General features: G+C 40.5%; 1 protein-coding gene across 9 annotated transcripts in view; it reads left to right on the top strand.

The window, feature by feature from the left end:
- The first annotated feature begins 1,854 nt into the window (after positions 1-1,854).
- Positions 1,855-14,827, top strand: part of eya1 (EYA transcriptional coactivator and phosphatase 1) — a 31,343-nt gene continuing 18,370 nt past the window's right edge. Inside the window, exons 1-10 of one of the 9 annotated variants that reach the window (XM_053342181.1) lie at positions 1,855-1,877; positions 2,539-2,666; positions 3,421-3,501; positions 5,001-5,078; positions 7,048-7,114; positions 7,496-7,636; positions 8,526-8,671; positions 12,795-12,877; positions 13,420-13,606; positions 14,339-14,478. In XM_053342181.1, coding sequence (XP_053198156.1) covers positions 2,543-2,666; positions 3,421-3,501; positions 5,001-5,078; positions 7,048-7,114; positions 7,496-7,636; positions 8,526-8,671; positions 12,795-12,877; positions 13,420-13,606; positions 14,339-14,478 — 1,047 coding nt within the window. In that variant the 5' untranslated portion in view covers positions 1,855-1,877; positions 2,539-2,542. Of the gene's footprint in view, positions 1,878-2,538; positions 2,671-3,420; positions 3,502-4,986; positions 5,079-7,047; positions 7,115-7,492; positions 7,639-8,525; positions 8,672-12,794; positions 12,878-13,419; positions 13,607-14,335; positions 14,479-14,827 lie in introns of those variants that run through there. The other 8 variants (XM_053342182.1, XM_053342175.1, XM_053342183.1 and 5 more) reach the window with 8 other exon arrangements.

The following is a 14,827-nucleotide window of genomic DNA, read 5'->3' as shown; positions in this document are numbered from 1 at the left end:
TTTCTGTGCTGCAGCATGGCCCCAGGCTGAGGCAGGCCCGCGGGAAGCAGCCCTGACGATCATTAGGACCTGTCAGTAGGCCGGGCGGGGGAGTGCTGATAAATTTCAGATAGTGTCAATTGCAGATGAAAGATCTGCTGAAGATGCTAGGGGTGTCATGCTTGACTTGTCACTGCTCAACAAGTCCCATCTCCCTTCCAGCAGCAGACTACCTCAAGCAGGAAAGCGGGCAGCCCTTTCTCCCACCCTCGGTTACCCCCTCAGACCTTGCTATCCCCAACCCCTCACCCCTTTGCCTACCTTCACTCAGTCACCCCCACAACCCCCACACCCCTTCCTGCTTACCTTGGCTAAGCCGCTTTGCATGTTGATTGGGGGAGGGCTAATCCAGTTTGCAGCTGTCGTAGACCAATGATGAATCACCTTTCCGTCATTTGGCCATGCTCCCCTTGCTCAGGGAGGAGGGAGGACCTGTAGGAGGAAACAACATTGGAGCAGGGCTGCGGCTCGGAGAGAGACAATGTGAGCCTCTATTCCCCCGCTAGCCCTCTCTTCCCATTCTGTTCCAGAATAACAATAATGTTTTCTCAGACAAGGCTTTTTGTGTCATGGATGATTTTGGACTGTGACATCGAGCTGCAATAACAAGTAGTGACATTGTCTCTGCTGGGGCAGGTGGAGGCAGAAAAGGAAAGGGAGTGTAGTTTGAGAGGACTGAAAGCCGCCTTGGTCCAGGTAAGAGCACAGCTGAGCCAGTGCCAGCTGCATCAGAGACATGTAGCTTTTTGCATGGCATCAAAGATCAACTTAAATGCTCTTCTAACAACTGTCAACTTGTCTCAGCCTACTGTGTTGTCTGATTTGAGATAGCAAATGTTTTTTTAGCAGAAAGAAAAAAGTTTGGAAAAAGGAGAACAAAATTGGATGAAGTAGTGAGTGATTTAATTCTGTATGACCATTATTGTGCTTATATTTATAGTTTGGTGGTGTTGTATGCTTGCAGGGTGTGATATTTTTAGATGAGGATTAAATGAATATAGCTTTAGGGAAAAATGTAGCTGCCATTATTGGAGTTTGTGTGAAGAATGCTCACTTGGGCTTTTGTTGTTGTTTTATATTATTTATTAAAAATATATGTCTTCACTTAATATTTATACTGGACTTAAACCACAAAAATTGACATTTTCTAAACTATACTGCAAAGTATCACAATATCATAACATTCTAGTAAAATCATCTGAAATGCAGTAAATGCATATCATAATTTAATCTTTTTATCTCATAATTCTGTTGTGTTCGTGCCATCTGATAGCACTCAGTCTACTCAGAGTTACTTGACTTTATCTTTGTGGCCTTGTGTAAAAGGCCAATGTTTATTGATAGAAGAGATACACAGAACCCTGAAATATAATTGGAAATGGCAGTATAATGTACAAAACATTTTGTCATCATTTCATTAACTCACTATTGGAATGGGAACGATGGCAGAGGAAAATAGGGTCTAGAGTTTGTGGCCGTATTTTTCAAATCACTCATGCCTTCTTTATACTACATTGTCTATACTCGATCAAATCCTTTGAGCGCACAAATGAGAAGATAGAATAATGTTTTCAGTGGCATGGTCTTTTGTATAAACACAGAAACAATTAAGGAGCTTGCCAGAGCAAACACATGCCTCATGATCTTCTCATCTGCCCATCACTGAGGCATGGCCTCTTATAATCAAGCAGAGTGCTGCACTTTTAACAGGCACATTAACTATTGCCTCAAACCAGCAAACATCTGTTAACAGTCTTCGATACCACACAATACAATATACACTTAAGGCCATTTTTGCTCCGAGATACATCAGAGCTTACTAACAGTAAACATTCTGTGTTCATTTAAAGCATTGCCTCGCAGTGAGATTGTTGTAATAAGAGAAATCGGAAACTATCTTGTCAAAATGTTTACTATTCATAGCTTCAAATTCCACACAGTTTGTCTTTGTGTATATGTGAGAGAGAGGGTGTGTGTGTGTGTGTGTGTGTGTGTGTGTGTGTGTGTGTGTGCCTTTGTGTACTTCTTCAGTTTTCACAAGTACAATTTTTTCTGTCAGTTGCTGTGACATTAAATTTCCAGTATTTTATATTTAATAGAACAAATCTTATGCAAGGAAGTTATCAGTAAAGATGGGTGCAATTGTATTTTTCAAATTTAATTTTGAAGGGATGTTTTAGTTTTTTTTTATCTTACAAACCATCTATATTTTTTTTGCTGGGTTTTTGGTAGTATCATTATAATTTTGTTCACTTGTCTAAATTGGGACTTCTGCATTATGTATATTGTATACACTGTATTGTGTATGAAGCTGTGTGTCTTTCCTGAAAGCAGAGCGATATGTGTAATTTGATTTGGTGTGTGTTTGTGTTTGTGTTTGTGTGTGTGTGTGTGTGTGTGTGTGTGTGTGTGTGTGTGTGTGTGTCTGTGTGTGTGTCTGTGTGTGTGTCTGTGTGTGTGTATGTGTGTGTGTGTTTGCATGCGTGTGTCTCTCATTAGGTCTATGGAAATGCAGGATCTAGCCAGTCCTCACAGCCGTGTAAGTGGAAGCAGTGAATCTCCTAATGGTCCCAACCTCGACAACTCCCACATCAATAACAATTCCATGACACCCAATGGCACTGAAGGTATGTGTGCACTGCTGTTGCTTTTTAGTTGTGCACTCTGTTTTGTATGATATTCTGTATTAGAAAAAAACTGATGGGAACTGTGCAGTAACTTTGAATGTGAGAGAGAGTAAGATTTGAAAGAATCTGAATTGAAGGTTTATGCAGGTTATACTTTTGTAAAGTCATAAAGTTCTTGATTAGCAGCTAATGCAAGTAGTTTTAGTTTTTTTGGTGGGTGAATTAATTTTAAATAGCCTTCTTAAACTTATATAATGTTCAGAAACCAGTGCAACAATAGTAAAAGTGCATGTATATATTTTCAGCTTTTGAACATAGATTATTTTGGACATTGCTGTCATAGCATTTACAGCTCATACAATTCAGTGCTACTAATGATTGTTTCCCTTGACTATTAGCTGTTTATTTAAGTAACCATGCAATTATTCAAGGCCCACAGCATGGAAATGAAGGAGTTTTGCATGAGGTTTCTACTGTACATAGTTATTTACTCAGGTAATTCACCTGCACGTAAATCTGAGCCTTTGTTTAGTGAAGCAGTCATGCCCATGTCACAAACCAACACAAATTATTAAAAACAACCCGCCTGTCATGAAATCCTCAGATTAGTCTGTGTTTTGAGCTCAGGTTCTTTTTGTTTGTGTGTGTGTGTGTATGTGTGTGTGTGTGTGTGTGTGTGTGCATTCATGACACAGGACCCGTAGACACGATGCAGACTGTCATATGTCCCTTTGCCATTCTTTCTTTCCCATAGGTGATAACATCACAATGCTTACCACTGCAGACTGGTTGTTAGGTTCTAACTCACAGTCCGCTGCAGGTTTGTCTACTCTTGGTGATACAATGAAAGGACAATACTTGGTGTTCTCTTCAACTTTATTTAAAGAAAGAGAGCGAGAAACTCTTTGCAGTTTACCCTTTAAACCACCTGCTTTGCTCGAAGAAAATGAATTTGTACTTTTTTTTAAAGTTCTGAAAAGATGCAATTTAACTGCTGCAAAAATTTTAACATTGCTTCAACTATTGTGCCTTTCATTCAGAAAATCTTTGGTATTTCATTGTTGTGTTATTCTGTTTTAAGCATGGTTTGACACTGAATGGATTTGAGTCCATTGTTAATGAATGGTCAGATTGTGAAGTTGCATAGAGAATAGAGCACATACTGGGCATTTTCTTTTAATGCAGATGGTTCATGCTTTTTCCTGAATATGGTGGTTATTGTGTGCTCTGTGACCTGAGTGTGTGCTAGTTTATGCATGCACCTTATCAGTATTTTTTTTCATCGGTGTGTTGTTCAAAAAAATTTCCCCTTGTCAACATATGTTTCCGCACAGAATGAGCATAGCAGAAACATGTAAAACATGACAGCAAATGGCTTCTTCAACCATGAGGGATTCCGCTGAGCATGACTCCCTTGCCCACATTGTCAATTTGTTTTGCCAAAAAAGAAAAAAAAAATCCTCCAGCCTGCCTGAAGTGAAATGGATTGATTTCAAAGATTCCTGAGCTGTCAGATAGCTGTGAAATCGTCTTTGCAGATCTATCACTGAGTTGTATAATGGAGCCAAGGTCAAACAGCGTTCGCTACACTCTTAAAAAAGATTTTATACACCATACATTTCCTTGACATTTCAATTGTACTTGCACGTCCCTGCGGAGCTCTTTTTTATCTGCAATTCTAACTGTGAAAGGACCAGAAAATCTTGCACACTGTCAATTACTTGTACTCACTTTATTAATGGTCTTTCAGTCCTCAGACCTTAATGTGGCTGCAATATAAAAATATTTTTTATCTCACGCTACATTTAAGTATAGATAAGCCAGTATATTAATCATCATATATAAATGACTGTAAAAATAATAGATTTATACTAATGTTGTAAACTAGTTAAAATGAATATTATTGAAATAAAAGCAGGACATAAGCTTTACATTTGTAAATGTAAATGCTTTTCTCCTGGTTGAATGATAAGAATCAGTGATAAAGATAAAAAAACAGCTCTCCTGGCGCATCAGATTTATCCCAGCAAAAAAGATTAAAAGATAATAAAATAAAAAAACCTATAAAAACATGAGCTGATACAGATGTTAAGTTGATAATTATAGTACATTTGCTAACATTATTGTTGGAAAGTTGTTTGACCATTCCTGCTCCCTGCCATTTCTGTTTTTTATTTTAGTAACTTTTTTGTTGTATTTTCAAAACGCAATTTGGTGAATGTGAAAATGTGAAGGCCTTGAGTCGTTAGACATTAATCGTATCCTTTTTTTTTCTTTTTTTTTCCAGACATTGATTTGGTGCATTTCGTGACAATGTGGCTTCTCTGTTTGCAGTTAAAACCGAGCCAATGAGCAGCAGCGAAATCGCCACCTCGGTAGCAGACACCTCTCTAGACAGCTTCTCAGGATCAGGTGAGGTGGTGGGAGGAGGAAGGACTGTTTTTCATGAGGAGTGTGTGTGAGAGGCAACCAGACACATGAATGCACACACACACACACACACACACAGCTGCAGAACTGATTAGTGAGAGATGTGCCCAGAGATGGGTGACTGATAAGGTGGGCCACAGGAAATGTCCCTGCAGCTAAATGCCGATATAGTGTGTGAGTGTGAGTGTGAGTGTGTGTGTGTGTGTGTGTGTGTGTGTGTGTCTGTGTGTGTCTGTGTCTGTGTCTGTGTGTGTGTGTGTTTAAGAGCAAGTGTGTCTCTACCTTACCTTTGTCAGCACATTTATATGCTGTGCTTGCTTGCATATGTGTATTTTGTGTGTATGTGTGTGTGTGCCTATCGGTTCCCATGCCAGTCAGGCCTGAATTATGACCTGTAATGCACTAAGCTTGTCTGTCCAGTGGAGTGACATGGCATCCGGGTGGCACTCACTCTTCACAGGGCTGTTATCCTATTGCCCTGTCAGAGGCAGAGTTTTCACACCCTCCTCCCAGCAAGGGAACATCACACAGACACAGGACCTTCACTAAATAACAAAATGGCTTTAGTGTATTATGAGCATTGTAGGAATTGTAAAAATAAATAAATCCCTAATGTGATAATTTTTTAGGTTATTTTTATCCAACATTCACTGGCGTCTTACATTTACTATGAACATATATTATTATCACTGCATCCAACTGTGCATTATATTATCTTGCTGCTAATTTTCTTGTATTGCCTTAACTGTTTAACTAAGTACTTGATACTTTAACGCTTGAAGCACACAGATTTCTGCTATGAGTTTGGTCTCTGACAATATTAATGAAATTTAGTAATCATATACCCCATATCCTCCACGGGGAAACCCAAAGCTGCGTTCAGAAGAGCAGGTTTTGTCCAGTGGCAGTTGCTGCTGATGTGGGAAAAGTGTTCAATATTAATAACGTGTGTGAGGGGTTATAGCATACAGTTACATACAGTTAGCACTCCCCCGCAACCAAATCCCTTATTTTACATGTCACGACCAATTAAACAGATGTTTCAAGACTGTGCCACTCTGCTGCAGTTAATGCGAGTAATGTGGCAGAACTTTGATTACTGCCTGAGTTGTTCAGACTTTTAATTAACATAGAATTTTATTAAATGCACATTTCTAGTTAAACACTAAAAATGTTCAAATTTAGATATTAACTTGCAAATGATATTTTTTTAAATGATTGATAAAATTAAAACCAATAATGGCACAAGTGTCAAGTATCAAGTTGTCAAATGAATTCTTGCAGTTGAGAGACAGGATCTTCTGTGTTGAATTTTATCATTTATTTTACTTTTTCCCCAAAATTGACATTTCAATTTTGCAAATGAGGTCTAATATTAATTTCTATTTTCACACTGATAAGAGTTTATTTGAGGTTTTACTTTTCTAACACTAGTGGTCGGAAAATTCTCCGTCTATTAGTTCATTCTTTCTGCTGAAAACAAGTGTTCTGTGGATACGTGTGACTGAACTTCCACAAGTTAACATCACTGTGGAACCACACAGTCACACGCCTAATGAAGGAATGATTATGCAGTAGCACTCATTACCTGCAATCAGTGATGTCACTTCCAATGTGGTTGTGGCTTTAAAGGCCCAAGCAACTGAAGCCACAGGCCGAGACTGATTCAGACCATCCTGTGAGTGTTTACACCAGCGGTCGTCATAGCAGCCTAGAAGTTTTTCAGAGATACGTGGGTCAGCAGAAAAATCTGATGTTCTTACCTGATTATTTTACTTCATTATTGCTGTCCGGTTTTCAACCTTAAATAAGGTTACCGAAATAAATAGAGTAATGCAATGTAATTACTCTTTCCTCGGAATCCAGAAGTTCTGTTGGCAAAAGATAATATTTACCTTATTTCTTAGTGTTTAAATTTGTGCTTGCCTCTTTTCTTTTTAACTCTCCTCAGCTATTGGAACCAGTGGCTTCAGCCCAAGACAAACTCACCAGTTCTCTCCACAGATTTACCCTTCCAAGTAAGGCTTCTTTTATTTTTCTTTAAAAAATAAGCAGCATCCAACTTCATTTGGATCTTTAATTAGATCCTTCTGCTAGATCGAGAGGTTTCGACTGGCTTTGTTTGCCTGGATGTCTGCAGCTTGCGTACTCTGAAATCTGTTGTAATTATTATCTTGCAAAAATTTCCTTTGCCATTTATTGTTCTTTCACTATGTATATGAGCTGTGCGATGCTATCTGCCTTACAGCTTGGCTCAGTGTTTAAAATGAAGTAGCACAATCACAAAGAATTTGTCAGTTAGCAAAGTTTGTGTTATGGTTTTGAGGGTAAAACACGGCCCTCTTTCTTCCTGCCTTCCTTTCTCACTTTTGTCTTTTATTTCTTTTCTCAAATAGCAGAACATATCCACATATTCTTCCTACCCCTTCATCCCAAAATATGGCTGCGTATGGGCAGACACAGTACACCACAGGAATGCAGCAGGCCGCAGCTTATGCTAGCTACCCCCAGCCTGGCCAGCCCTATGGCATTCCAGCCTATGGTAAGATCTGTCTAACACAAATCTTAACCTCCTCTTGTCTGTTTAAGAAGTGCCTGTTAATATTGTCGGTGTTCTTTACATTGCATGCATGCATGGGTAGGTGAGAAAAGTACAACTACATAATAAGACTAAACAATTTTCCTTCCTGAAGGTCAGGAACTTGCTTATAACAAACCATGTTCCCACAATTCCTCCTGTAAAGCAGGCACAGCAGATATGCTGAATTGTTGTTTAGTGCCTGCATAGTCTCTTTCAATGCAATAAAACCGAATTTGCTTGTCAAGCTGTTCAGATATGTCTGACAGATTAGTGATATAAATCTGAAAACAAAAACTGGTTTCCTCTGGCATTGCTAGAAAAAGCATAGAGTATATGGCTCACTGTAGGCTTTATTTGTCCAAAGTCTTTGGAGTGTTTTGAGCCCAGATGACTCTTCAATATGAGGAGGAATTTACACTGTTTATTTGAATGGAGCCCTGCAACCTACCGTTGCATGGAAACTACATTGTGACGGATTCAATCTAAGCAGTGGCCAGTTTAATTCACAAACAAAAGCAAAATGGTTTATTACTTGTGCAACCTTTCACAGATGGCAGATCTTAGATAATAGTAATAATAATGTTGATAATAATGCAAAATCAAACAATCATATTCTAAACAGAGTTTTTGGATTTACAGCCAAATTGACAACTCCTGCAGTAAGAGATAATATTTCTAAACAACTGATAATAGTAAAAATCTGTAAACAGAAAATCAGCAGTCCATTGTGATTAGTTTGTTATAGTAAGTGACAGAGCCTGTCTATGTGTCCCTTTGCTGTGTCCAGTGTAATTTAAACCAGTGTGTTGACTGTTGTCTGTGCATCAAACCGATCTGGTGTCACTAACTGATTTAGGTCCATTGTGGGCAGGCATAAAGACAGAGGGGGGTCTGAGCCAGTCTCAATCCCCAGGACAGACGGGCTTCCTAAGCTACAGCTCTGGCTTCACCACGCCGCAGACAGGACAGGCTCCCTACAGCTACCAGATGCAGGGTGAGGGCATCTTTGTGAATCCTTCATCTTTTTCTATGTTCATGCTAACAAATCATGATGGGTGTCTGTATTGTGTCCAAATGCAGCCTGAGATGCCATCAGTCTCTCTTCAAGCTGGCAGCATGCCCAATTTTAAATGTTAAGATGTTCACAGCAAAATATATGAGCTGAAGTTTTCTTCAGAGATTTTTAACTTTGATTCACCAACAATCATAAAAATCTGGTTGGTGGTATGTTTTGTTTACCTTTTTTTTCTTTCTCACTCAGACATGTCTCTTGCTTTGTTTCTATTCCTGTCCTGTACTCATCCACTCTGTCCTCTTGTTTACATCATTTGGGTTATGTCACGTATTGTCTTTTTTCTCCTTTGACTTCCTCATTTGTTTAATTTCAGTATTGCTGCCATGTGTTCCCTCTGTTTGCCCAATCCAATTATTTTACTCTTTTTTTATAGAAGATTAGAGAAATAGGTCTCTGTCCCTGATTTAATAGCATGCAGAGCTGGACTGATTCACAACACGGCCCTCTGCCTCACCCCGGAATCTGGTTGCATCCCGGCAGTCGTTTTGTGCGGCCACAACGGCTGCTTCCTACTCCTCTTAAAAGAATCAACACAGATGGAAAAATGGCAGGCACTTAGGAGGCAGCAGCCATGTCGCTCCCCACTCCTCAGCCTTTGTTTTTTTTCTCCCTGTGATCATATTTGTATTTGTTTAAGAGCTGAGACTGTAGAGATTTATGGCCTTGAAACCGATAAAGATGAGTTGCTGTACTCTGCACTCCCCCTCTTTTGCTCTTTCTTTCCAGTAATTCAGTCAGTTTAAGTGTATATTCAGCCTGCTGCCATATACTGTTTCTTTTACTCTCTCTTTTTGTATTGGTTGAAAAAGTCTCAGTTCCACCTGCACCAGGCAAGGACATTTAACTAACTTAACTAACTCTTTGTGTTCTGTCCTGTAATATCTAATGTGTGACAGTAGAAACATCTCCACATGTTGTTGAAAAGCCTCCAGAGCATCTCACAATAAATAACGCCAGCTCAGCAGCAGATGTGGCGCGGGGAAGCCTCTTTTCCACGCCTCTTAACCAAATACAGTCGGCCACAGCCGGAGTTTTGCAGCGCGCAGCCAAGAGCCTGAAAAAGGAAAGGCAGAGAGAGAGAGAGAGAGAGAGAGAGAGAGGAAGAAAGGGAACAAGAGACGCAGCATGTGAGGCAGAATGCACAAGCTGCTATCCTGCCCTTAGTGGTTTAACTCACGATGACAGTATTATGTGCCCATTCATCTTCTCAGTATTATGCTCTTACACTGTCTTTCTCTTTCCCTCTGTCGATCTCTGTCTCTCCTTCACTCTCTGCTGCTATCTCTGGCTATCAGATGCCTCATGCAACGTTAAGTGTGTTAGTAATTGACAGCCATGTTAGATGACAGATTGACCACTATTTTGGCCTCTAACTCTAACTGTGGCTCTGGCCGTCAGCTGTACCATCATCATTACTCTCTCTGGCCTATTGATCTGCCTGGGCGAGGTGCCTCAGGCCTGGGTGTCCCAACCAAAGACTCTTTTTCCACATATGATACTCCCCCTCTCTCTCAGTGTCCCTGCCACCAGCCTGTAGCCAGCTGTCAGGACGGAGTACGATTAGATTAATGTTTTTGCTCCTTGCTTTCTTGCCCGATGTCATGGAGCTTTGCGTGGGTGCTAAAGTCGTGGCACCAAATCTTAAAGGGGACAAAGGCGTTTTTGTGTGCCATGGTTCTGCGATCCCACGTGGCGGTTTATATAGGGCATTTCGTAGATTGTCATAAAAAAACTTAAACATCAGAGTTGTGCAAAAATACTGAGACTGTGCTGATGGTGGGATTGAGCAGATGCTAATTAGGTGAATAATTGGATTCCAGCTTTCCGTCCCAGTGGCAGTACAAGCTGAAGAAGCCAAAGCCTTGGTTGCCTTTTTAAAAAGAGAGCCCATCTGGACTTGATAGCCTATTCCCAAGTGGGGCATACAAACTTCTGCTACAAATATTGTGCACTGATGATAGACATAGCCCATGGCAAGGCGACTGATCAAGCAAAGCAAATGGACTTCCAATGTGTGGAGCCAGAAGGCAGGAGGGAAGGAGGAGAGGAGGGAGGGACAATGTCTGGTCTTGAGTGAGTGAACTAACTGGAGCAGGACAGGGGGAGGGAGAGAAAACATGCCCCCCCGGGGAACCACAAGACCCCCTCTTTCTCCCCCAACCATAACCAGCACCACCACTCCCAACAGCATGGGTCCATTCTCACTAGGCTAGCAGGGGACCCCTCGGCTTTTATGTGGCTCCTTGTTCTCCACAGAGCAACCCTCAAACCCTGCCAGTGAGAGCTTTTATGACTGTTTGAACTGTGCATTAGGCTAATTTGTTGTCCTTTGCAGCCTTACTCTTCCTTGTCTCTGTCTTATTGTTCTGTCAGACTTTCACTTAATTTTGAACTTTCTGCGGAGAACACAAAATTTTAAAATTCCCCTCACAGGCCTTGAAATATCAAACAAACCAACAAAGAGAATAGTTCTGAAGGAAAATAACCAGTAGAGGCCAGGATGAAAAACAAGGTAGAAATCTGCTGTGTCTGTGATTGCTGGAAGCAGAAAGTGAGAAACTGCACAAATAATTAGTATATCCTGGCAATCTTTGGAGCTTGAGAGGTATTTGTTTCTCTTATTTAGCCACTGTGCTGGGTACTTAACGAACAGACAAGGCTAAACAGTGAACTACTTAGCCTCTATTCCGTGCTTTCCTCCATACACAACCTTCTTGCCCCCACCTCCCTGATCTTTCCCCCTTTTCTGAAAGCTGCTTCATGTTTGTCACGGTGTGGGAGGGCCCTCCTAATGGGGCCAATGACCAGAGGATGAAAGGAACTCCCTCTGTTTGTCTCTGGGAACAAAGGTGTAATTACGCCCCCATTTAGGAACATTAAATTTATCTCCCCCTTCGTTTTCACTGAAACTATGAGATATTTTATTTGGATCATTGCACCGATAAATGAAGAAGCGGTTTTAAAGAATGCAATGGTTGCACTCATTAATGTCCCTTATGAATGTATATAGAAGCAATTTGCCTCAGAAACAAGTAGTAAAGTAAAGACCCTGTGGGTAATATTTCTAAAGTGGACTTTGGTGCAATTTTAGATTTTTAGGTAGAGCTTTAAGTTTGATGAGAAAGTTAACAATTGTATTCTAATTGTTTAATATATTTAAAAATGTGTAATTATGGTGCAAAAAAACATTTTTTTCTGTAAGATTAATGAATAATTATGATCTTACAAATTAGCAAAATAATGGAATAATTTTAGCTTTAATACAGATACAAATCACACCCAGTAACTGCTCTGCTTGTCACCCTGCTGTCTCTCTGCCAGTCTGTGATCCCCTTCAAGCTGCCTCTCCTGCTGCTGTCTTGCCTGACATGACAGTACAGGTGGATGGCAGTTAAAGAGAGAAGTCGAGGCCCCAAGGGCAGCCCCTGCTCTTCTCCTCTATAACTCATGCCATGTGTATTATTAAGCTATTAGATGCTATCGGCCCCCTTGAATTATTTAATTACCCAGGAGGACCATCCTCTGAGCAAGTGAAAAGGGGAATATACATATTCATTCAGGCTGAATGTCAGTAGCAACCAGTGCAACTCACCCAGACCTTACCCTTCCGTTTTCTCACTGTACTGCCCCTGCTCCATCCCACTGCATCTACTTTTTCCCTCCCTTCTTTTCACCACACGCCACCCTTCAGTAACTCGCACACAACAGTCTCTTGTGTTCCTCACATTATGCGGGCTTGGACGGCTTTGGAAGCAGGTCCAGTCCGCCCCTAACCCTTTTTTACCCCCCCCTTCTCCGTCATTCATCAAGCTGATCCAATCACTGATAAGGGAGGAAAAGGAGAAAGATAAGGCCACTGTTGGGAGCTCTCCCTCAGGCCTCCCTCTGTTCACCACCTCAAATAGTTGTTTCACAAAAGATCTTTTTTTTTTCTCTTAACAATGGACCATTTCATCTCTGTCACTGCACTGTAGATGTTATAATGTTTTCTGACATAATATGGTGTAGACATAGCTCAAAGTTCTTCTATTTTTCCTTCAAGGTGGTACTTTCACAACAACGTCAGGATTGTATGCAGGAAACAATTCCCTGACGAACTCAACTGGCTTCAATAGCGCACAACAGGTAGTTGCACTTGTACCTTTTCCTTCTTTTTCTATGAGGTATCAGAATATAGTGATCAGTTTATGTTCGTTTGAATCACAGACTTCTTCTCAACCTGGAAATCTTTAAGAAACATGCATACTCAATATGTTACATTTCATCCGTGACACATTCAAACATAAATCACTCAGGATGTCAAAAGCTTTGTATGCAGGATTATCTACTGTACCTCCTCCAACACATATGTACACGATGCCACAGAGGAAAGGGAGAAGAAAAAAGAAAACAAGACAGATCGTTGTCCAGATGTAGGACAGAACAGACATATGTTTGCATTTATGTTTTGGAATCTGCACTGTAAAGTAGCAATACTGGTGAAGGGCATATCTCACATTACTCTGCCAAACCTCATACTTCTCTTTTTCAATTCTGCTACCTTTTATCTCTCATTGCCTCCACCATTTTGATCGAAATTTTCCCTCTGTATATCTCCTTTTTCTCTATTTGCTTTATCTTCATCCAAATGTAAACTACCTTTTCACCACCTCTCTCTCTGTCCTCAGGAGTACCCCAGTTATCCATCCTTTGGACAGGGCCAGTATGCTCAGTATTACAACAGCTCACCCTATACTTCACCCTACATGACAAGTAACAACACCAGCCCCAGCACACCCTCCACCACCACCACCTATACCCTCCAGGAGCCACCTGCTGCCATCACCAGCCAGGCCCTCCCAGAAAATCCTGCAGGTAAGAATCAAATGACCAGTGGCAGGGTTTCCTCATGTAATGTGAATATCAGGAGTTTGATCCTGGTTTGAGCCATGTTTCTTTTTAAAATCAACAAGTAAGACTCTGAAACCTTCCTTCTCACTTAATGGAGGTTTTTCTTTATATGACCATGAGTCAATGCCAGAAATCCTTGTTATCCCTAACCCAAATGCACAATTTAATTGGGAAATTGTTTCAGCCATCAGATCCAGTGTGCTGCAACGTGGCAAGCAGGATAAGTTGAGACTAAAATCAGATGAAGAATTATCTGTAATGTCTTCTGACATTAATGCATCATCTGGCAGTTGTACACTGATTATATCTTTTACAAGTCGCTGAAATGTTGCGCAATGAGTGCATTTCAAATTGTCATCAATCATCAGAGAAGACATCAGGCTTTGAATGAACATAATTATATACACAGTCATTGAGTTTAGATACAATGACATCTTTACTACTTCAAACTGACATCTCATCTGTTAACTCTTGTTTATTAAATCAAAGAGCTTTTAGTATGTGCTCCTCCACTGATTTATGATATGTTTGTTACCTGTAGGTTTGCATAATCACTAAAAATGTCCCAGGAAGCTGTCTGTCCTGCATCAAGACAAATGGCCATTCAAACTTCCTTGCTAAAAGCAAATAATAGCTCATCTTCGATGCAGCCTTTTTTTATACGCTCCTTCTTCCTTCTTTCCTTCCTTTCAGCAGAGTACAGTACCATCCACAGTCCATCAACCCCCATTAAAGATTCAGATTCAGATCGATTGCGCCGGGCCTCAGATGGAAAGTCACGTGGCCGGGGAAGAAGGAACAACAACCCATCACCGCCGCCCGACTCCGACCTTGAGGTAGGGTGAGCCCGCTACCTTGGCGACAGACAGCCTCGCCCTGTCTGAGGCACATGAACACTAATCCACTTACTATATGGCTGCCACACCAACTTTAACATTTGATGGGCATTAATTCTTAAAGATTTGATTGCTTATTTATGAATGGATTATTGATTCACTATATGACATCATGAAACACATATCTTATATAAAGTTCTCACATATACCTCATAAAAAATAAGACCTTTGATTAAGTGCGTCACCACTGAAGTAAATAAGATATATATTCTGGTCATCAGTTACTGGACACTAGCTGTGACTGACAATGTTAAAATTGCACCATGAGCCATGAAACACTTTGATAGTG

The sequence above is a fragment of the Scomber japonicus genome, chromosome 21 (assembly GCF_027409825.1).
Source record: "Scomber japonicus isolate fScoJap1 chromosome 21, fScoJap1.pri, whole genome shotgun sequence".
In the NCBI taxonomy this organism is placed as follows: domain Eukaryota; kingdom Metazoa; phylum Chordata; class Actinopteri; order Scombriformes; family Scombridae; genus Scomber; species Scomber japonicus.
This window is presented reverse-complemented; position numbering and strand designations above follow the sequence as displayed.